The sequence below is a fragment of the Pseudophryne corroboree genome, chromosome 2 (assembly GCF_028390025.1).
Source record: "Pseudophryne corroboree isolate aPseCor3 chromosome 2, aPseCor3.hap2, whole genome shotgun sequence".
Classification (NCBI taxonomy): Eukaryota; Metazoa; Chordata; class Amphibia; order Anura; family Myobatrachidae; genus Pseudophryne; species Pseudophryne corroboree.
The window spans coordinates 365,884,448-365,909,466 of NC_086445.1; the positions used below are offsets into that span (position 1 = coordinate 365,884,448).

The 25,019-nt window shown below is 47.4% G+C and overlaps 1 protein-coding gene across 7 annotated transcripts in view; it reads right to left on the reverse strand.

Annotated features, from left to right (window-relative positions):
* The window catches only part of MYO16 (myosin XVI), a 1,104,874-nt gene that overhangs the window by 656,701 nt on the left and 423,154 nt on the right, over positions 1 to 25,019 (reverse strand). For all 7 annotated transcript variants that reach the window (XM_063953181.1, XM_063953183.1, XM_063953182.1 and 4 more), the window contains one exon: positions 7,603 to 7,668. In XM_063953181.1, coding sequence (XP_063809251.1) covers positions 7,603 to 7,668 — 66 coding nt within the window. The remainder of the gene's footprint in view (positions 1 to 7,602; positions 7,669 to 25,019) is intronic.

Below are 25,019 nucleotides of genomic sequence, written 5' to 3' on the forward strand. Positions count from 1 at the left end.
GACCCCTCGGGCAGCCGCCCAAGATGAGCCCACTTTCCTCGTGGAATGGGCTTTTACTGATTTAGGATGCGGCAATCCAGCCGCAGAATGCTCCAGCTGAATTGTGCTACAAATTCAGCGAGCAATATTCTGCTTAGAAGCAGGAGCACCTATTTTGTTGGGTGCCTACAGGATAAAAAGCGAGTCAGTTTTCCTGACTCCAGCCGTCCTGGAAATATAAATTTTTAAGGCCCTGACTACGTCCAGTAACTTGGAATCTTCCAAGTCCCTAGTAGCCGCAGGCACTACAATAGGTTGGTTCAAGTGAAAAGCTGATACCACCTTAGGGAGAAACTGGGGACGAGTCCTCAATTCTGCCCTATCCATATGGAAAATCAGATAAGGGCTTTTACATGACAAAGCCGCCAATTCTGACACACGCCTGGCCGAAGCCAAGGCCAATAACATGACCACTTTCCACGTGAGATATTTCAAATCCACAGTTTTAAGTGGCTCAAACCAATGTGATTTTAAGAAACTCAACACCACGTTGAGATCCCAAGGTGCCACAGGAGGCACAAAAGGGGGCTGAATATGTAGCACTCCCTTTACAAATGTCTGAACTCCAGGCAGTGAAGCCAGTTCTTTCTGGAAGAAAATCGACAGAGCCGAAATCTGGACCTTAATGGAACCCAATTTTAGGCCCATAGTCACCCCTGACTGTAGGAAGTGCAGAAAACGACCCAGCTGAAATTCCTCTGTTGGGGCCTTCCTGGCCTCACACCACGCAACATATTTTCGCCAAATACGGTGATAATGGTTTGCGGTTACTTCTTTCCTGGCTTTTATCAGCGTAGGAATGACTTCTTCCGGAATGCCCTTTTCCTTTAGGATCCGGAATTCAACCGCCATGCCGTCAAACGCAGCCACGGTAAGTCTTGGAACAGACAGGGCCCCTGCTGTAGCAGATCCTGTCTGAGCGGTAGAGGCCATGGGTCCTCTGATATAATTTCTTGAAGTTCTGGGTACCAAGCTCTTCTTGGCCCATCCGGAACCACGAGTATCGTTCTTACTCCTCGTTTTCTTATTATTCTCAGTACCTTTGGTATGAGAGGCAGAGGAGGGAATACATAAACCGACTGGTACACCCACGGTGTCACTAGAGCGTCCACAGCTATTGCCTGAGGGTCCCTTGACCTGGCGCAATATCTAGTTTTTTGTTTAGGCGGGACGCCATCATGTCCACCTGTGGCCTTTCCCAACGGTTTACCAACAGTTGGAAGACTTCTGGATGAAGTCCCCACTCTCCCGGGTGTAGGTCGTGTCTGCTGAGGAAGTCTGCTTCCCAGTTGTCCACTCCCGGAATGAACACTGCTGACAGTGCTAAGACGTGATTTTCCGCCCATCGGAGAATCCTTGTGGCTTCTGCCATCGCCATCCTGCTTCTTGTGCCGCCCTGTCGGTTTACATGGGCGACTGCCGTGATGTTGTCTGATTGGATCAGTACCGGCTGGTTTTGAAGCAGAGGCCTTGCCAGACTTAGGGCATTGTAAATGGCCCTCAGTTCCAGAATATTTATGTGTAGGGACGACTCCTGACTTGACCAAAGTCCTTGGAAATTTCTTCCCTGTGTGACTGCCCCCCAGCCTCGAAGGCTGGCATCCGTGGTTACCAGGACCCAGTCCTGTATGCCGAATCTGCGGCCCTCTTGAAGATGAGCACTCTGCAGCCACCACAGTAGAGATACCCTGGTCCTTGGAGACAGGGTTATCAGCCGATGCATCTGAAGATGCGATCCCGACCACTTGTCCAAGAGGTCCCACTGAAAGGTTCTTGCATGGAACCTGCCAAATGGAATTTTGCTTCATAAGAAGCTACCATTTTTCCCAGGACTCGTGTGCAGTGATGCACCGATACCTGTTTTGGTTTCAGGAGGTCTCTGACTAGAGATGACAGCTCCTTGGCTTTCTCCTGCGGGAGAAACACTTTTTTCTGTTCTGTGTCCAGAACCATCCCCAGGAACAGTAGGCGTGTGGTAGGAACCAGCTGTGACTTTGGAATGTATAGAATCCATCCGTGCTGTTGTAGCACTTCCCGAGATAGTGCTACTCCGACCAACAACTGCTCCTTGGACCTCGCCTTTATAAGGAGATCGTCCAAGTACGGGATAATTAAAACTCCCTTTTTTCGAAGGAGTATCATCATTTCTGCCATTACCTTGGTAAAGACCCTCGGTGCCGTGGACAGTCCAAACGGCAGTGTTTGGAATTGGTAATGGCAATCCTGTACCACAAATCTGAGGTACTCCTGGTGAGGATGGTAAATGGGGACATGTAGGTAAGCATCCTTGATGTCCAGGGATACCATGTAATCCCCCTCCTCCAGGCTTGCAATAACCGCCCTGAGCGATTCCATCTTGAACTTGAATTTTTTTATGTATGTGTTCAAGGATTTCAAATTTAAAATGGGTCTCACCGAACCGTCTGGTTTCGGTACCACAAACAGTGTGGAATAGTAACCCCTTCCTTGTTGAAGTAGGGGCACCTTGACTATCACCTGCTGGATATACAGCTTGTGAATTGCCTCTAGCACAGCCTGCTGCCTGAGGGAGTTGTCGGCAAGGCAGATTTGAGGAAACGGCGGGGGGGAGACGCCTCGAATTCCAGCTTGTACCCCTGAGATACTACTTGAAGGATCCAGGGATCCACCTGTGAGCGAGCCCACTGATCGCTGAAATTTTTGAGGCGGCCCCCCACCGTACCTGGCTACGCCTGTGGAGCCCCCGCGTCATGCGGTGGACTCAGAGGAAGCGGGGGAAGAACTTTGATTCTGGGAACTGGCTGACTGGTGCAGCTTTTTCCCTCTTCCCTCGTCTCTGTGCAGAAAGGAAGCGCCTTTGACCCGCTTGCTTTTCTGAAGCCGAAAGGACTGTACCTGATAAAACAGTGCTTTCTTAGGCTGTGAGGAAACCTGAGGTAATTTTTTTTTTTCTCCAGCTGTTGCTGTGGATACGAGGTCCCAGAGACCATCCCCAAACAATTCCTCACCCTTATAAGGCTCTATGTGCCTTTTAAAGTCAGCATCACCTGTCCAGTGTCGGGTCTCTAATACCCTCCTGACAGAATGGACATTGCATTAATTCTGGATGCCAGCCGGCAAAATATCCCTCTGTGCATCCCTCATATATAAGACGACGTCTTATGTTCGCAAAATAGTATCCCTGTTTGACAGGGTTACAGACCACGCTGCAGCAGCACTATCTGCAGGTCTCAGTCTAGTACCTCAGTGTGTAAATACAGACTTCAGGATAGCCTCCTGCTTTTTATCAGCAGGTACCTTCAAAGTGGCCGTATCCTAAGACGGCAGTGCCACCTTTTTTGACAAACGTGTGAGCGCCTTATCCACCCTAGGGGATATCTCCCAGCGTAACTTATCCTCTGGCGGGAAAGGGTACGCCATCAGTAACTTTTTAGAAATTACCAGTTTCTTATCGGGGGAACCCACGCTTTTTCACACTTCATTCACTCATTTGATGGGGGAACAAAACACTGCCTGCTTTTTCTCCCCAAACATAAAACCCTTTTTTAGTGGTACTTGGGTTAATGTCAGAAATGTGTAACTCATTTTTTATTGCCGGGATCATGTAACGGATGTTCCTAGTGGATTGTGTATATGTCTCAACCTCGTCGACACTGGAGTCAGACTCCGTGTCGACATCTGTGTCTGCCATCTGAGGGAGTGGGCGTTTTTGAGCCCCTGATGGCCTTTGAGACGTCTGGGCAGGCGCGGGCTGAGAAGCCGGCTGTCCCATAGCTGTTACGTCATCCAGCCTTTTATGTAAGGAGTTGACACTGTCGGTTTATACCTTCCACCTTTCCATCCACTCTGGTGTCGGCCCCACAGGGGGCGACATCACATTTATCGGCATCTGCTCTGCCATCACATAAGCCTCCTCATCAAACGTGTCGACACAGCCGTACCGACACACCGCACACACACACAGGGAATGCTCTGACTGAGGACAGGACCCCACACAGCCCTTTGGGGAGACAGAGAGAGAGTATGCCAGCACACACCAGAGCGCTATATAATTTTGGGATTAACACTATATTGAGTGAATTTTTCCCAATAGCTGCTTGTATATACAATATTGCGCCTAAATTTTGTGCCCCCCCCCCTCTCTTTTTAACCCTTTGAGCCTGAAAACTACAGGGGAGAGCCTGGGGAGCTGTCTTCCAGCTGCACTGTGAAGAGAAAATGGCTCCAGTGTGCTGAGGGAGAAGCCCCGCCCCTTTTTCAACTGACTTTCTCCCGCTTTTTCTGGAATACTGGCAGGGGTAATTTTACATCTATATAGCCTCTAGGACTATATATGATGTAGATTTGCCAGCCAAGGTGTCATATATTGCCCTCAGGGCGCCCCCCCCAGCGCCCTGCATCCTCAGTGACCGGAGTGTGAAGTGTGCATGAGGAGCAATGGCGCACAGCTGCAGTGCTGTGCGCTACCTTGGTGAAGACCGAAGTCTTCTGCCGCCGATTTTCCGGACCTCTTCTTGCTTCTGGCTCTGTAAGGGGGACGGCGGCGCGGCTCCGGGAACGAACACCAAGGCCAGTTCCATGCGGTCGATCCCTCTGGAGCTAATGGTGTCCAGTAGCCTAAGAAGCCCAAGCTAGCTGCAAGCAGGTAGGTTCGCTTCTTCTCCCCTTAGTCCCTCGATGCAGTGAGCCTGTTGCCAGCAGGTCTCACTGTAAAATAAAAAACCTAAAATAAACTTTTTTTCTAGGAGCTCAGGAGAGCCCCTAGTGTGCATCCAGCTCGGCCGGGCACAGAAATCCAACTGAGGTCTGGAGGAGGGTCATAGTGGGAGGAGCCAGTGCACACCAGATAGTACCTAATCTTTCTTTTAGAGTGCCCAGTCTCCTGCGGAGCCCGTCTATTCCCCATGGTCCTTACGGAGTTCCCAGCATCCGCTAGGACGTCAGAGAAAAAATTATACTCACCTCAATCCAGTGTCCGGATCTTTTTAAATAATCCTCGTACTTGGCAAAACAACAAAACGAACACCCAGACCAAAAGGACTGAAAGGGGTCCCATGTTTACACATGGGACCCCTTTCCACGAATGCCGGGACCCCACGTGACTGCTGTCACAGAAGGTCCTTTCAGCCAATCAGGAAGCGCTACTTCGTGGCACTTACCTGATTGGCTGTATGCGCGTCTGCTGTCAGACAGCGCATCGCACAGCTCCCTCCATTAGTTTCAATGGTGGGAACTTTGCGGGTAGCGGTGGGGTTACCCGCGGTCAGCCGCTGACCGCGGGTGACCTCACCGCTGACGCAAAGTTCCCACCATTGAATATAATGGAGAGGCTTTGCGATGCGCTGTCTGACAGCAGACGCGCATACAGCCAATCAGCAGAGTGCCAGGACGTTGCGCTCGCTGATTGGCTGAAGAGACCTTTCTGTGACAGCAGTCACGGGGGGGGGTCTCTGCATTCGTGGAAAGGGGTCCCATGTGTAAACATAGGACCCCTTTCAGTCCGTTTGGTCCGGGTTGCCGTTTTGTTGTTTTGCCAAGTACGTGGATTATAACCTGGACACTGCATCAGGTGAGTATAATTTTATTCACAGGTACCCCGGATTCTACTTGGACAAGTGGACCGAACGTCGTGTCAACATAGGTAAGTATGTGTGTGTGTCGGCAGGTGTGAAATAAAGTTGTACTTTCAAGGTGTGCGTGTCCTGTTTTTATTTGGGTATTTTTTTTCCGGTAGAACTATAGGTACCAGCGGGCCCGTTTTTCTCCCGCATGCTGGTACTTGTGGTTCTCCAAGTACCAGCTTGCAGGGGAGGCTTGCTGGGACTTGTAGTACTACTGGAAAAAACAATATTCTTTCATTTTTCCAAAGGCTATCAGCCCCCATCCGCAGCCCTTGGATGGGGGGGACAGCCTCGGGCTTCACCCCTGGCCCTTGGGTGGCTGGGGGGGACCCCTTGATTGAAGGGGTCCCCACTCCCCCAGGGTACCCCAGCCAGGGGTGACTAGTTGGATATTTAATGCCACAGCCGCAGGGCGCTGTATAAAAGTGACCCCCGGCTGTGGCATTATCTGTCCAGCTAGTGGAGCCCGATGCTGGTGTAAAAAATACGGGGGACCCCTACTCTTTTTGTCCCCCGTATTTTTTGCACCAGCACCAGAGCCCGGTGCTGGTTTTAAAAATACGGGGGATCCCCTGTAATTTTCCCCCCCGGATTTTTAGAACCAGGACCGGCTCAAAGAGCCCGAGGCTGGTTATGCTTTGGAGGGGGGACCCCACGCCATTTTTTTCGGGATTTTACCATTCCATTTAAAAAAATAAAAAATAAAATATTTTTAAAAATATATGAATAATACTTGTGCCTCCAAAATAGACAAACCAAGTACCTAATCCCTTCTAATATGAATAGATATGCTATTACCAATAAAAAAAAACACCAAAAAAAAAACATGTTTTAAATTTTTTTTATTAGATTCCCCCACCAAAGTGTGGCGGATTGAAAATGACGAATTTACTGTCTAAAAGCATTGTTGTCGAATTTCCAAACTTCAATTGAATATACTTTTGGTGAATTGCCGCATTTGTACCATTGCAGAAATGTCGAATTTGACAAATGTCGAATTTCAAAAAGTCGAATTTTGAAAGTCCGTTTTTTTGACGGAAAGTACTGAATTGCATGGTCGATTATTTTTTTTTTGGCGAAAAAGTCCCGTTTTTCGACAATTTTCGGGAATTCGACCGCAATTGCATATACCCCTATATGAAGCTACTGGTACTTTGTAAAAAAAAATCATCAGCATTGCAATTGAGCAGATCTATGTAGTGTGCAGCCACACCTCCAATCTCTTCTAGTCACACACTACATAGATCTGCTCAGCCGCAATGCTGATCCTTTTTTCACAATGTACAAGGTAAGCTTCAATTAGTTAGAATTCTCTACCTTAGAAGTATCTGCCTTTCTATGCAAGGGCAGATAGCTAAATGAATAGATTGTCTGACTGCAATGCCACAGGCGATGGTTTCGAATCCCGGGTATGTCAGCAGCTTGAAATGTAATCAAGGACAGTGTGCCTGAATAACAAAGAAATATCAAGTGAGTTCATGAATGCTGTATAGGTATTAGCGACAGTAGGGGTGTGGGAAGGAGACAGCGGCAGTCAAGAGATGCTGGTCTTCAAAAAGGGGGGAAGCTGCAAGTGAAAGTGATTAAAACAGATAATTGACAAGTGCCGCCAACAGCGCCCTCTACCCTGCAACACTATGTGCGGTGCCCCCTCTGCACACACCTAGTTACGGCCCTGCGCATTAGCTCAACAGGGTCAAAAGGGACATGGTTGCCCATCTGTGGTACTCTCCCTTGTCTACTGTGACAGTAGGAAAATTAGGTAACATTGGGGGCATGTATACCAGCTGTGATCTGCCTATTTTTCTTTTTCCCCAACTATTATTTGCAAAATCAGCTATAATTTTTTTTTAACTGAATAATTCCTACTAGATAACAAAACTAACCAAACACAGGAGTAAGGAACACACACTAATGATGAGGCTCAACAAGCCAATATAGAAATGAAGAAATGAGCTCTTACCAGTGATGAATAGATTGGGAGATCTTTGTATGGATTAACGAGCAGCAGAATATTTCCAATGTAGGTCTAAAATAAAATGTAACAAACTATTACATATTATAGCCTACTTGTATAATTAAGCCACAATCTATGCGTATTTTTCTAATTAAAATGACTGACATTTTATTTAATACTTTATTACATAATGAAACACCTGGAAAATGGTACATTGCAGTGCCTCACTGTAGCTATACAATATATCAATTTTGCCTATAATGACAAAATAAGAATTTACTCACCGGTAATTCTATTTCTCGTAGTCCGTAGTGGATGCTGGGAACTCCGTAAGGACCATGGGGAATAGCGGGCTCCGAAGGAGGCTGGGCACTCTAGAAAGATCTTAGACTACCTGGTGTGCACTGGCTCCTCCCACTATGACCCTCCTCCAAGCCTCAGTTAGGTACTGTGCCCGGACGAGCGTACACAATAAGGAAGGATTTTGAATCCCGGGTAAGACTCATACCAGCCACACCAATCACACCGTACAACTCGTGATATGAAACACAGTTAACAGTATGAAACAATAGAGCCTCTCAACAGATGGCTCAACAATAACCCGATTTAGTTAACAATAACTATGTACAAGTAATGCAGATAAACCGCACTTGGGATGGGCGCCCAGCATCCACTACGGACTACGAGAAATAGAATTACCGGTGAGTAAATTCTTATTTTCTCTAACGTCCTAGTGGATGCTGGGAACTCCGTAAGGACCATGGGGATTATACCAAAGCTCCCAAACGGGCGGGAGAGTGCGGATGACTCTGCAGCACCGAATGAGAGAACTCCAGGTCCTCCTCAGCCAGGGTATCAAATTTGTAGAATTTTGCAAACGTGTTTGCCCCTGACCAAGTAGCTGCTCGGCAAAGTTGTAAAGCCGAGACCCCTCGGGCAGCCGCCCAAGATGAGCCCACCTTCCTTGTGGAATGGGCATTGACAGATTTTGGCTGTGGCAGGCCTGCCACAGTATGTGCAAGCTGAATTGTACTACAAATCCAACGAGCAATAGTCTGCTTAGAAGCAGGAGCACCCAGCTTGTTGGGTGCATATAGGATAAACAGCGAGTCAGATTTTCTGACTCCAGCCGTCCTGGAAACATATATTTTCAGGGCCCTGACAACGTCTAGCAACTTGGAGTCCTCCAAATCCTTAGTAGCCGCAGGCACCACAATAGGCTGGTTCAGGTGAAACGCTGACACCACCTTAGGGAAAAACTGGGGACGAGTCCTCAATTCTGCCCTATCCATATGGAAAATCAAATAAGGGCTTTTACAAGACAAAGCCGCCAATTCTGATACTCGCCTGGCAGAAGCCAAGGCCAATAACATAACCACCTTCCATGTGAGATATTTCAGATCCACGGTTTTTAGTGGTTCAAACCAAAGTGATTTTAAGAAAACTCAACACCACGTTGAGATCCCAAGGTGCCACAGGAGGCACAAACGGGGGCTGACTATGCAGCACTCCTTTTATAAATGTCTGAACTTCAGGTACTGAAGCTAGTTCTTTTTTGAAAGAAAATCGACAGAGCCGAGATCTGTACCTTAATGGAACCCAATTTAAGGCCCATAGTCACTCCTGCTTGCAGGAAATGCAGAAATCGACCTAGTTGAAATTCCTCTGTTGGGGCCCTTTCGGCCTCACACCATGCAACATATTTTCGCCATATGCGTTGATAATGAGTTGCTGTAACCACTTTCCTGGCTTTAGTAAGCATAGGAATTACTTCCTCCGGAATACCCTTTTCCTTCAGGATCCGGCGTTCAACCGCCATGCCATCAAACGCAGCCGCGGTAAGTCTTGGAACAGACAGGGCCCCTGCTGCCGCAGGTCCTGACTGAGTGGCAGAGGCCATTGGTCCTCTGATATAAATTCTTGAAGTTCTGGGTACCAAGCTCTTCTTGGCCATCCACGAGTATCGTTCTTACTCCTCGCCTTCTTATTATTCTCAGTACCTTTGGTATGAGAGGCAGAGGGGAGAGCACCTAAACCGACTGGTACACCCACGGTGTTACCAGAGCGTCCATAGCTATCGCCTGAGGGTCCCTTGACCTGGAGCAATATCTTTTATAGCTTTTTGTTAAGGCGGGACGCCATCATGTCCACCTGTGGCCTTTCCCAATGGTGTACAATCCTATTGGAAGACTTCTGGAGGAAGTCCCCATTCTCCCGGGTGGAGGTCGTGTCTGTTGAGAAGATCTGCTTCCCAGTTGTCCACTCCGGGAATGAACACTGCTGACAGTGCTAACACATGATTTTCCGCCTATCGGAGAATCCTTGTGGCTTCTGCCATTGCCATCCTGCTTTTCGTGCCGCCCTGTTGATTACATGGGCGACTGCCGTGATGTTGTCTGATTGGATCAGTACCGGCTGGTTTTGAAGCAGAGGCCTTGCTGGCCTCAGGGCATTGTAAATGGCCCTCAGATCCAGAATATTTATGTGTAGGGAAATAACCTGACTTGACCAAAGTCCCTGGAAGTTTCTTCCCTATGCGACTGCCCCCCAGCCTCAAAGGCTGGAATCCATGGTCACTAGGACCTAGTCCTGTATGCCGAACCTGCGGCCCTCTTGAAGATGGGCACTCTGCAGCCACCACAGTAGAGATACCCTGGTCCTTGGAGACAGGGTTATCAGCCTATGCATCGGAAGATGCGATCCGGACCACTTGTCCAACAGGTCCCTCTGAAAAGTTCTTGTATGGAACCTGCCTAATGGGATTGCTTCGTAAGAAGCTACCATTTTTCCCAGGACTCGCGTGCAATGATGCACCGCTACCTATTTTGGTTTCAGGAGGTCTCTGACTAGAGATGACAACTCCTTGGCTTTCTCCTCCGGGAGAAACACTATTTCTGGTTTATGTCCAGAACCATCCCCAGGAACAGTAGACGTGTCATAGGAACCAGCTGTGACTTTGGACTGTTTAGAATCCACCTATGCTGTTGTAGCACTTTCCAAAATAGTGCTACCCCGACTACCAACTGCTCCTTGGACCTCGCCCTTATAACGAGATTGTCCAATTACGGGATAATTACAACTCCCTTTTTTTTTTTGAAGGAGTATCATCATTTCGGCCATTACCTTGATAAAACACCCTCGGTGCCATGTACAGTCCAAACGGCAGTGTCTGGACTTGGTAATGGTAATCCTGTACCACAAATCTGAGGTACTCCTGGCGAGGATGGTAAATGGGGACATGCAGGTAAGCATCCTTGATGTCCCGGGATACCATGTAATCCCCCTCGTCCAGGCTTGCAATAACCGCCCTGAGCGATTCCATCTTGAACTTGAATTTTTTTATGTTCAAGGATTTTAAATATAAAATGGGTCACACCGAACCATGCGGTTTCGGTACCCCAACCCGTGTGGAATAGTAACCCCGTCCTTGTTGAAGTAGGGGCACCTTGAGTATTACCTGCTGGGAATACCGCTTATTAATTGCCTCTAGCACAGCCTCCCTGCTTGAGGGAGTTGTCAGCAAGGCATATTTTAGGAAACGGCTGGGGGGAGACATCTCTAATTCCAGCTTGTACCCCTGAAATACTACTTGGAAGAAACAGGGATCCACCTGTGAGCGAGCCCACTAATTGCTGAAATTTTTGAGGCGGCCCCCCACCGTACCTGGCTACACCTGTGGAGCACCCGCGTCATGGTGTGTACTCACAGGAGGCGGGGGAAGAATCTTGATTCTGGGAACAGGCTGACTGGTGCAGCTTTTTCCCTCTACCCTTGTCTCTGTACAGAAAGGAAGCGCCATTTGACCCGCTTGCTTTTCTGAAGCCGAAAGGACTGTACCTTTTTCTGTGAGGAAACCTGAGGTAAAATTATTTCTTCCCAGCAGTTGCTGTGGATACGAGGTCCCAGAGACCATCCCCAAATAATTCCTCACTCTTATAAGGCTCTCTATGCGCTTTTTAAGTCAGCATCACCTGTCCAGTGACAGGTCTCTAATACCCTCCTGACAGAATGGACATTACATTTATTTTGGATGCCAGCCGGCAAAATATCCCTCTGTGCATCCCCCATATATAAGACAACGTCTTTAATATGTTTTTATGTTTGCCAACTATTATCCCTGTTTGACAGGGTCACCAACCACGCTGCAGCAGCACTATCTGCAGGTCTCAGTCTAGTACCTCAGTGTGTAAATACAGACTTCAGGATAGCCTCCTGTTTTTTTTATCAACAGGTACCTATTAAAGTGGCCGTATCCTAAGACGGCAGTGCCACCTTTTTTGACAAACGTGTGAGCGCCTTATCCACCCTAGGGGATATCTCCCAGCGTAACTTATCCTCCTGGCGGGAAAGGGTACGCCATCAGTAACTTTTTATAAATTACCAGTTTCTTAACGGGTGAACCCACGCTTTTCACACACTTCATTTATTCATCTGATGGGGGAACAAAACACTGCCTGTTTTTTCTCCCCAAACCTAAAACCCATTTATAGAGGTTAAAGTCAGAAATGTATAACACATTTTTTATTGCCGGGATCAAGTCACGGATTGGATTGTGTATATGTCTCCACCTTGTCGACACTGGAGTCAGACTCCGTGTCGACATCTGTGTCTGCCATCTGAGAGAGCGGGCGTTTTTGAGCCCCTGATGGCCTTTGAGACGCCTGGGCAGGCGCGGGCTGCGAAGCCGGCTGTCCAACAGCTGTTACGTCATCCACCCTTTTATGTAAGGAGTTGACACTGTCGGTTAATACCTTTTACCTCTCTATCCACTCTGGTGTCGGCCTCACAGGGGGCGACATCACATATATCGGCCTCTGTTCCGTCACCATATAAGCCTCCTCATTCAACATGTCGACACAGCCGTACCGACACACCGCAGACACACAGGGAATGCTCTAAACGAGGACAGGACCCACAAAAGCCCTTTGGGGGGACAGAGTGAGAGTATGCCAGCACACACCAGAGCGCTATATACTGCAGGGACTAACTGAGTTATGTCCCCTATAGCTTTATATCTATATATATAATGTATACTGCGCCTAAATTTAGTGCCCCCTCTCTCTTTTTTTAACCCTTGTAGACTGCAGGGGAGAGCCAGGGAGCTTCCCTCCAACGGAGCTGTGAGGGAAAATGGCGCCAGTGTGCTGAGGAGATAGGCTCCGCCCCTTTTTCGCGGCCTATTCTCCCGTTTTTTATGGACTTCTGGCAGGGGTATTTACCTCATATATAGCCCCTGGGGCTATATATTGAGGTATTTTTGCCAGCCAAGGTGTTTTTATTGCTGCCTCAGGGCGCCCCCCCCCAGCGCCCTGCACCCTCAGTGACCGGAGTGTGAAGTGTGTGAGAGGAGCAATGGCGCACAGCTGCAGTGCTGTGCGCTACCTTGGTGAAGACTGAGTCTTCATGCCGCCGATTTTCCGGACCATCTTCTTGCTTCTGGCTCTGTAAGGGGGACGGCGGCGCGGCTCCGGGACCGAACATCAAGGCTGGGCCTGCGGTCGATCCCTCTGGAGCTAATGGTGTCCAGTAGCCTAAGAAGCCCAATCCGGCTGCAAGCAGGCGAGTTCGCTTCTTCTCCCCTTAGTCCCTCGCTGCAGTGAGCCTGTTGCCAGCAGGTCTCACTGAAAAGAACAAATTCTAAGACTATAACTTTCTAAGAGCTCAGGAGAGCCCCTAGTGTGCATCCAACCTCGGCCGGGCACGAAATCTAACTGAGGCTTGGAGGAGGGTCATAGTGGGAGGAGCCAGTGCACACCAGGTAGTCTAAGATCTTTCTAGAGTGCCCAGCCTCCTTCGGAGCCCGCTATTCCCCATGGTCCTTACGGAGTTCCCAGCATCCACTAGGACGTTCGAGAAATATATTTTATATTTATATATATATACTAAACAAGTTAGACTACAAAAGAGAAAATGTAGAAGTGTGATTGATTGATTGATTGATTGATTGATTGATTGAACAGTTAAAAGGGGTTGAAGCATACCCTGCCTTAATAAAGATCCATAACAAAGACTTAATAGAGAGCCATGACAAACACATAGTGAAGAAAGCTACAGTATTTTGTGGCCTACGTTAATTTTCCTCAAAATGGTCTTTTAATTGACTACAAATGAACTGGGTTGGTATGAGAAATTGCAAGTCTGGTATGACAGGCGCGTGGCCTTGCATAAGGAGTGTGATCAAGTCACATTAAGAATTTGTTGTATCCTCTATATCACAGCTTATGGGGTTATGGCAGAGCCATAGCGAGTGGTGCTCGACTGGTGGCGCTAACTAGGATGCAAGCCCAAGGGGGCGGCATGGTCCCTACTTCAACAACACCACACCTTATGGGATGACTGGATAGACACCTGATGCAAGGAAACCCAAAGACAGTCCCCTTCCTGCTCTTCCTCTGATCCCCTGGCACAGATAACACAGCTAGGCCATGGCCACACCACTTAGGGTTCATGGATTCACCGGCTGGGCAGAGACCATACTCTGGTACTTTGTACCTACACCATGCCCTTTTGGTTCTCCTGGCAATACGTACTGTATCTCTTGAAAATAGTTGTGTCAAAAATGTTAGTCAGGCAATGCTTCAGTGATGTCACTGCTTCCTAGCAAATCAATAAGATGTCTGATACTGGGTTGTATGTTTGGGTCCAGAATACCTTTATAGTCTTGAGATTCAAGGAACCACGTGTCAGATGCAGCAAGGCAGACCAAAAACATAACTGAGCATCCTCCATGTGTCACAGTAGGTTCAGTGTACCTTTCTCTGAACGCCTCATTTATTTTGTCTGTGAACATAGAGCTGATTTTTCAAAAAAAGATCCAGTTTTGACATTCTGCCAGAAGCACTGTAGTTTGTCAGTATGCATTTAGGCAAATTCCAGTGTGGCTTTTTAATGTTGTTTTTATCAAAAGTGGAGACCACCTGGGTCTTCTTCACTGTCACTCACAATGCATTGGATGGTGTGATCAGACACTGACAAACCTTGACATTAGAATTCAGCTTGTACCTCTTTGGAAATTTTCCCTGGCAGTTTTTCTACAATTCTCATTATCCTTCATTTTTTTCTATGTACCGTAGATTTTTTTATTCACTATTTGCCAGACAAGCTTTTTCAAAATACTGTAGACATGTGTGGATTAAACATTTGACGCTCAAATTACAATAAAGTTAAGTAGACAAATCTTTCCCAACCTAAAAGTACCAATACTGTATAAATTGTGAAAAAAGACAAGATTTGCTTGGATTCAACATTTTCCTTTATGCTCTAGTTAAGATATATTTGAATAGGCCCTGAGAGCATTTTGGGTACTATTTTTCATTGCATGCTCACCCAGTGTGTATTTTACTGAAGTGGATGGGGATAGAACAACCTACAGATCATCAGAATGGTCAAAGCAGAAGAGAGTATATCAATAAGCCATATAGCTGCTTGAATTATATCTTTAGTAACAGGTGGAGAAAATGATGTCTCACTTGGGAGAAATAAAATTTGCACTGTGCCACATTTTGTTTTATTGCTACTTCACAATTGTCACATCATATAAATCCTTAAGTAATGGCTGCTGTACAGTGGTAAAATTATACTGATGTTTGTAACATGAAAAACATAAAATGATACCTTCTACATTTCTAACTGTATGTAAAAAAGTAAGAGGCTCACATTAATCTTTACAAAGCTATATGAGCAGGGTATTCAACACATACTTAATAAAGAAAAATGAATAAAACATACCAATACCGAGTTTAACATACAGTAGTTATCTAGAACACCAAATATGTAAATTATGTAAACAATACAAAGAACAATGGGGGTTATTCAGATTAGCAAACAAAAAAAGTTAGCAATTGGGCAAAACCATGTTGCACTGCAGGTGGGGCAGATGTAACAGGTGGAGATTTAGATTTGGGTGGGTTATATTGTCTCTGTGCAGGGTAAATACTGGCTGCTATATTTTTACACTGCAATTTAGATTTCAATTTGAACACACCCCACACAAATCTAACTCTCTCTGCACATGTTACATTTACCCCACCTGCACTACACATGGGGCCTAATTCAGACCTGATCGCAGCAGCAGGCTTGCACTGCAGGGGTGAGCAGATATACTGTGTGTGTATATATATATATATATATATATATATATACACACACACACACACACAGTTGTGGCCAAAATTGCGGACACTTTTTGAAATTTTTATGTTTTTCAACTTTGAATCCTTATAAAAACTGTTACTCTTCTTGCAGTGCAATGATTCATATATTAAATGAAAGGAAGTGTAATGCTGAATTCAACACAATAAACAGAGGTCAAATATTTGCATTACAAGGGAAGTTATGCAGTGAAAACAATACTTAGGGTGAAAATCCCTGTGTACTTATGATGTCACTGTCCTATCAGTATTTCATTGGGTAGCCTTTATTTTTCAAGACAGCAGCACAGTGATGTGGCAATGAGCCAACCAATGTTTGGAGCTCTTCCTTCTTTATTATGTGGTGCCATGAGACAATTATAGCCTCAATTAATTCTCTTTTATTGGACGGACGCCTCAGATGTAACAGTTTTTTCAAACGGAACCACAAATGTTCTATGGAGTTCAGGTCTGGGCTGTTTTCTGGCCATCCCAGCACCTGTACGTCATTCTCCGTGAACCACTGTTTGCATATCCGTGCAGCTGGGGAAAAAATGTGGCATTATCAGGAAAAAGATCCCTGATAGAAGGTAGAAGTTTTCGTTGCAGGATGGTGTCAATGTACTTTCTGCTGTTCAGTGTGCCATCTATGACATGAAGGCGGCCTACAGCATCTGCTGTCATATATGCCCAGATTATTTTGTAGAATTCATTGTTGTCGCTTGAATGCAATCTGGATGTACTTCTTCCATGATGCAACGTCTCACATATTTTCTCCCATCACTACCAAATATCGATATCTTAGTTTCATCACTCCATATCACTTGTTTCCACTGACCTTCTGTCCATGCAATGTGTTCTTTTGCTAACTGTATTTGTTTTTGCCTCTGCTTTCTATTCAGGAATGGCTTTTTTCAGGGAATCCTACCTTTTAGGCCAACCTCCGTTAGTCTTCTCTGACAAAAACACCAGTTGCACTCAGTTCACTGCTAATGGTCGCAGATGACATCCATCTGTTCCTGACGCAAATTTGTTTTATTCTCCTATCATCAACAGCTGTTGTGCACTTTTTCCGGCCTTTACCTTCTTTGTTTTGTATAGATTGCGTTTCCTGATAGTGTAAACAAAACTTTTGTACTCCTGATGTTGTCACATTCCCACCAACTTCTCTATCAATTGCTGCATACGAAAGACCATTTTCACGTAACACCACAATCCTGAACCTCTTCCTGGGTGACCAGTCACCACTTTGCCTGGACGACATTGTTGTATTTAATTTTTACACCGTCAATAGCACTAAACAATATACACAAACATCCAACCGTAATTGCACTTCAGTAACCAACTTTATTCTGCTAAATTAAACAGCCAAAGTCACCTTTCCCACCTTTGAACATGACCTTACACCTGCTCATAAGCAACAGCTGATTGGTCCTCACAGCCAGGGCTGGATTAGGCCCCTGGAGGGCCCAGGGCACCCAAGACAGGGGGCCCACCCACCAGCAACCACCCCCTGCAGGGGCAAAAGCAGGATTCGGAAGGGGGGTTTCCTTTGATGCACGCACGTGTGTGTGTGTGTGTGTGTGTGTGTGTGTGTGTGTGTGTGTGTGTGTGTGTGTGTGTGTGTGTGTATATATATACTGCAGCCGCGGCACTCCTGGTGTCTCACTCAATGAAGACTCTTTGACAGGCAAATGGTAGGTAACAACGTTTCAATGACTTTTATTTAGTCATTTTCCTCAGGTCTGAATAAATAAAAGTCATTGAAACGTTGTTACCTACCATTTGCCTGTCAAAGAGTCTTCATTGAGTGAGACACCAAGAGTGCCGCGGCTGCAGTATATATGATTCACGTAACACGGCGGCACCTGGTGCAGCAATATTTTCTAAAGGAGAGCTGGATCACATGGACATTGTATGTATATATATCTATATACACACAGTGGTCGAAGTGGAAATTTTTAAGTGGGGGAATGCAAAAGTCAAGGACACAATTATGCGCGCGCCTCCAGAAAAGGGGGTGCGGTCACCCAAAAGGGGGCATGTCCAGTGTAGTAGAACCCCTTATACTATCTAGTACTGGTGCCCCTTTCACCTTATAGCACATGGTACGAGCTGAAATTCACATTATAGCACACGGTACGAGCTGAAATTCACATTATAGCACACGGTCTGAGCCAAAATTCACATTATAGCACACTGAATGAGCCGAAATTCACATTGTAGCACAATGAATGAGCCGAAATTCACATTATAGCACACTGAATAAGCCGAAATTCACATTATAGCACACTGAATGAGCCGAAATTCACATTGTAGCACACTGAATGAGCCGAAATTTACATTGTAGCACACTGAATGAGCTGAAATTGTGACAGCAGGGACAGCCAGAGTGACGACAGGGAGAGAGAGTGATGACAGGGAGAGAGAGAGAGTGACGACAGGGAGAGAGAGAGAGAGTGACGACAGGGAGAGAGAGAGTGACGACCGGGAGAGAGAGAGTGACGACAGGGAGAGAGAGTGACGACAGGGGGAGAGAGAGTGACGACAGGGAGAGAGAGTAACGACAGGGAGAGAGTGTGATGACAGGGAGAGAGAGTGACGACAGTGACAGCAGGGAGAGAGAGAGTGACGACAGTGACAGCTGGGAGAGAGAGAGTGACAGTAGGGACAGGGACGGTAACAACAGGGAGAGAGGTGACAGCAGGGGAACATTACCTCATTTGTTGCGGGTGAGCGGCGGGTGGCTGGCGGCGGTGAGCAGCTGGTGGCTGGCTGCGGTGAGCGGCGTGCGGTGGGTGGCTGGCGGCGGTGAGCGGCGGCCGGCGGTGAGCGGCTGTGAGCTAGTACAGCGCTCTACACAGCCGCCGGCCGCCGCGCAGGGACGTGGAGCAACATGTGCAGCAGGATGGCCACTTCCCTCGCCTCCTGCTGCACTTTAATTTCCTCATTTCCGGGTCAGTGGAAGAAGTGGCGGTAAGCCGTATACCGCCCCGCTTCGACCACTGTATATATATATATATATATATATATATACTCCAAAACTATGTCACTCAGAGGGCTTCTTAATCATATATCACAAACGCCAGCTAGTTCCGCAACGTTTCAGGTTTTATTTACCCTTTGTCAAACAGCACATATACGACAAAAGGGTAAATAAAACCTGAAACATTGCGGAACTAGGTGGCGTTTGTGATATGTGATTAAGAAGTCCGCTGAGTGCCATACTTTTGGAGGTTATGTGAAGGCAGTGTAAAGAGCACCACGGCTGCTGATTAAGGAGAGGGAGTGCCGGCCAATCGATTTGTATATCTATCTATCTATCTATCTATCTATCTATCTATCTATATATACACATTACATAGATCTCATACACCCACATACACACAAATACATAACATACACATAAAACACATACACACATATAGAAAATATACACACATACATATACACTGATAGAACATATACACATACATACAGTATACACAGATAGAGCACAAACTGTGCACACACTTACACTGAAGCCTGCCCTGAGGAGAGGGGTGAGAACGCCACAGCCAGGAGATATTGCTGGGAGCCAGGGACACAGTTCACCATTAGGCCCCGCCCCACGGCAAAAATGCCGTGATTCGCGGGTCGTCTGGAGGGGGCGGAGCCAACATGACGTGATTATATAACAATTCTCCTCTGCTCCGCCCCCCGAATCGCGGTATACACTTACAGCCACAAGGGGGGGGGGGGGCTCTGAATGCCTGCCGTAGGACCGGACAGCAGGCATTGAAAACAAAAAACATTTGGGCCACCCCCCTATTCCCCCCCCCCTATTCCCCCCCCCCCCCCCAGCCCAGCACAAAGCCAGCCACCGGCAACAGGAGAAGTCGGGGTCAAGGCTCCACGCTGCAGCAGGGAGTAGAAGACTCCCGGCTGCTGGGGATGGAGGATTCCGTGCTGCCAGCAGGTGTGTGATGACCCGCTCGCGGCTGTTCGTGTGGCTCCATCCCCGCTTCTCACGGGTCAGCGACTGATACAAGGCAGAGGGGACAGCAGCACCAGAGCGGTGCAGAGCAGCTTCGGCTTGGGGGCCCCTTATGCCTATGCCTGGGGGGCCCGGGGTACTGACCCCCTTGGCACCCCCCCTTAATCCGGCTCTGCTCACAGCGACGATTCCGATTGGCTGGTAGTAGCTGTTACTACAATCTGCTTCATGAATCTCACGCATCTGTGCTTCTTTGTCTGACTGAAAGTAACATAACTTCCCTTGTAATGTAAATATTTGACCTCTGTTTATTGTGTTGAATTCAGCATTAAATTCCCTTTCATGTGATAAATGAATCATTGCACTGTGTGAAGTGAAACAGTTTTTACAAGCACTCAAAGTTGAAAAATATTCAAATTTCAAAAAGTGTCCGCAATTTTGGTCATCACTGTGTGTGTGTGTGTGTGTGTGTGTGTGTGTGTGTATATATATATATATATATATATATGTAGTGCAATGAACAAATCTGCAAAATGTAAATACACTCACAATATAGTTGATGAATGTAGTTGATTAATCAGTCAAATTGAAAGGTGTCACTGGAAGCGGGTGGGCTGTCGACTCCCATGGAGCAGGGGCTGGCCGAAGGCATCCAGGGAGCGGGCTGGCTGGCAGCGCCCTGGGATCAGGGGTGGCCGGCAGCATCCAAGGAGCGGGGGGTGGCCGGCAGCATCCAAGGAGTGGGGGGTGGCCGATGGCATCCAAGAAGCAGGGTGGCTGGCGGTACCCTGGGAGCGGGGGTGGCCGGCGGCATCCTGGGAGCAGGGGTGTATGGGGAATGCACCCGCGATGCCCTCCACACTGAAAGCGGGGTTGCCAGCATTATCTTGGGAGTGGAGTGGTACAGCAAGAGCTAATTGAGGGCCCTGGTCCAATCACATGGGGTGGATGCTGACGGCTGATTGGGCAAGGCAGCTGGAGGACAGAGGAGCCTTGTTTGAAGAAGAAGGAGAAGTAGAGAAATGTGAGTGGTGGTGCTGGATGTATGCTGGGCGGGGAGCAGAGCGGGAGCTAAGAAAAATAAGATTTTAAACCTACCGGTAAATCTTTTTCTCCTAGTCCGTAGAGGATGCTGGGGACTCCGTAAGGACCATGGGATATAGACAGGCTCCACAGGAGACATGGGCACTATAAAGAACTTTTAGTATGGGTGTGCACTGGCTCCTCCCTTTATGCCCCTCCTCCAGACCTCAGTTAGAGAACTGTGCCCAGAGGAGATAGACAATATGAGGAAAGGATTTTGTTAATCTAAGGGCAAGATTCATACCAGCCCACACCAATCATACCATATAACCTGGAATATACCGCAGCCAGTTAACAGTATGAACAAAAAAACAATATCAGTCAAAGACCGATTCCAACTGTAACATAACCCTTATGTAAGCAACAACTATATACAAGTCTTGCAGATTTAGTCCGCACTGGGACGGGCGCCCAGCATCCTCTACGGACTAGGAGAAAAAGATTTACCGGTAGGTTTAAAATCTTATTTTCTCTTACATCCTAGAGGATGCTGGGGACTCAGTAAGGACCATGGGGTTTATACCAAAGCTCCCAACCGGGCGGGAGAGTGCGGATGACTCTGCAGCACTGACTGAGCAAACGCAAGGTCCTCATCAGCCAGGGTATCAAACTTGTAGAATTTTGCAAAAGTGTTTGAACCCAACCAAGTAGCTGCTCGGCACAGCTGTAATGCAGAGACGCCTCGGGCAGCCGCCCAAGAAGAGCCCACCTTCCTAGTGGAATGGGCCTTTACCGAATTTGGTAACGGCAATCCAGCCGTAGAATGAACCTGCTGAATCGAGTTACAGATCCAGCGAGCAATAGTCTGCTTAGAAGCAGGAGTGCCAACCTTGTTGGCTGCATACAGGACAAACAGAACCTCTGTTTTCCGAACCCTAGCCGTCCTGGCTACATAAATATTTAAGGCCCTGACTACATCCAGGGACTTTGAGTCCTCCAATTCCCCCGTAGCCACAGGCACCACAATAGGTTGGTTCATGCGACAAGACAAAACCACCTTAGGTAGAAATTGAGGACGAGTCCTCCATTCCGCTCTATCCACCTGGAAAATCAGATAGGGCTCTCGTGAGACAAAACCGCCAATTCGGACAACCGCCTTGCAGATGCCAAGGCCAATAACATGACCACTTTCCCACTGAGAAAACTCAATTCAACTGTTTGAAAAGGCTCAAACCAGTGCGATTTAAGGAACTGTAACACTACGTTAAGGTCCCATGGTGCCACCGGGGGCACAAAAGCACAAAAGGAGGCTGGATGTGTCGCACTCCCCTTACAAAAGTTTGGACTTCTGGGAGAGAAGCCAATTCCTTCTGGAAGAATACAGACAGGGCCGAAATCTGTACCTTAATGGAGCCTAACTTTAGGCCCATATCCACTCCTGTCTGTAGAAAGTGGAGAAAACGGCCCAAGTGGAAACCTACCGTAGGAGCATTCCTGGCTTCACACCAAGATACAAACTTTCTCCAGACACGGTGATAATGTTTCGCCGTCACTTCCTTCCTAGCCTTTATCAGAGTAGGGATGACTTCTTCCGGAATACCCTTCTCCGCTAGGATTCGGTGTTCAACCGCCATGTCGTCAAACGTAACCACGGTAAGTCTTGGAACACAGAGGGCCCCTGCTGCAACAGGTTCCCTCTGCGAGGAAGAGGCCACGGATCTTCTGTGGGCATCCCCTGAAGATCTGAATACCAGGCCCTTCGAGGCCAATCTGGAACAATGAGTATTGTCTGCACTCTTGTTCGTCTTATGATTCTCAATAGTTTTGAGATGAGAGGCAGAGGAGGGAACACATAGACCGACTGAAACACCCATGGTGTCACCAGGGCGTCCACCGCTACTGCCTGAGGGTCCCTTGACCTGGCGCAATACCTCTAAAGCTTCTTGTTGATGTGTGATGCCATCATGTCTATTTGAGGAAGCTCCCAACGACTTGTTATCTCTGCAAAGACTTCTTGATGAAGTCCCCACTCTCCTGGATGGAGATCGTGTCTGCTGAGGAAGACTGCTTCCCAGTTGTCCACTCCCGAAATGAATATCGCTGACAGAGCGCTTACGTGATTTTCTGCCCACCGCAGAATCCTGGTGGCTTCCGCCATTGCCACTCTGCTCTTTGTACCGCCTTGGCGGTTTACATGAGCCACAGCTGTGACGTTGTCTGATTGAATCAGAACCGGTAGGTCGCGAAGAAGATTCACCGCTTGTCGTAGGGCGTTGTAAACGGCCCTTAATTCCAGTATGTAGATGTGTAGGCAAGACTCCTGGCTTGACCACCGTCCCTGAAAATTCCTTCCTTGTGTGACTGTTCCCCATCCTCGGAGGCTCGCATCCGTGGTCACCAGGACCCAGTCCTGAATGCCAAACCTGCGACCTTCTAGAAGATGAGCACTCTGCAGCCACCACAGGAGAGACACCCTGGCCCTGGGGGACAGGGTTATCTTCTGATGTATTGGAAGGTGAGACCCGGACCACTTGTCCAGAAGGTCCCACTGAAAAGTCCTCGCCTGAAACCTGCCGAAGGGGATGGCCTCGTAGGTCGCCACCATTTTCTCCAGTACTCGAGTGCATTGATGGACTGACACTCTTTTTTGTTTTAACAGGTCTCTGACCCAGTTCTGGAGTTCCTGGGCTTTTTCCATTGGGAGAAAAACCCTCTTCTGTACTGTGTCCAGAATCATGCCTAAGAAAGACAGCCGAGTTGTTGAAACCAACTGTGACTTTGGTAGATTTAGAATCCAGCCATGTTGCTGCAGCACTCTCAGAGAGAACGACACGCTTTTCTGCAACAGGTCCTTTGATCTCGCTTTTATAAGGAGATCGTCCAAGTACGGGATAATTGTGACTCCTTGCCTGCGCAGGAGTACCATCACTTCCACCATTATCTTGGTGAAAGCCCAAACGGCAACATCTGAAATTGGAAATGATAGGCCTGTACAGCGAATCTCAGGTACACTTAAAGAGGAGGATAAATGGGGACATGAAGGTATGCATCCTTTATGTCTAGTGACACCATAAAATCCCCCCCTTCCAGGCTGTAGATCACTGCCCTGAGCGATTCCATCATGAACTTGAACCTTTTTAAGTACAGGTTCAGGGATTTTAAGTTAAGAATGGTGAACAAATTGTATCCAGCGCTCTACTTGTGTGGATAAACGCTGTGGCAGCAAAATTGTGGTGGAGGTTAAACCCAATACCTCTTTAAAGATATATAACATAAGGGTACACAATTGCGCCTGAATATGTGGTGGTAATGGTTGTAATACTAAATGACAAGTATACGCTGTATATATGAAGAATAAGTGTATTTATTCTAAAACAAAATGACAGAAAGAGAGAATAAGTGGAAAAAGATGTGAAAAAATAGGAAATTAATACATTAATGAAAGAGTGTATATATATATGCATATGAAAGAAATCTATACATATGTATACTTTGGTCCGCAGTCCAGTACAATAGAGTGTGGCGTCCCACCTCGTTTAATTGTGCTCAAACTACTACCACAATGTGTGGAGGGGTATATACAACACAGTCCCAGAGGAGCTCGTTCAGTAATATACGGGGGTCACGGTCAAAAAGTCTGTTGCAGCAGCTTGATCCTGTCTTGAGAGGCAGGGGGGGTGAGGTGATCTTCTGACGGTGCTAGCAAATGAAGGGGTACCCCAGGTGGCTATGCGGGAGGGATGAGTTGCAGGAGATAGGTAATTTTTGGCTCTGGACTCGCCGCTCTCTGACTCGGTCTGTGGCTGCGGAAGGCGCCCGTGTAGACAGGCGTCTGCCGCCGGCCAGATCCGAGGAGTGCGGTCGTGTTTCTGGGGGGGAAAAGTGTCACTGACTTCGAGACCCGGAGCGGGACTGTCCGCAGTGCACCTCCCCACTTACAGAGCCCTTACCTTATTCTTCTGTGCTCGATTCCCAACTTCCGCTGTCACCTTGCTTCCTTGTCAGTCTTGCAGCTTTTCGTCCGGTTTCACTTTCACTTTCCTGCACCTCGCGGTCACGTGACCTGTTCCTGTTCATCAGCAGTCTTCAGCGCCGTGCGGACCAAAGTATACATATGTATAGATTTCTTTCATATGCATATATATATACACTCTTTCATTAATATGATTAAGGCAGTCTGTTTGAAACGGTGTCCTGTTAGCTCCAACAGGACACCGTTTCAAACAGACTGCCTTAATCATATTCAACACAGCAGAGCTCTCTATTTCTGGACACATTCATCACCCACGGCGCTG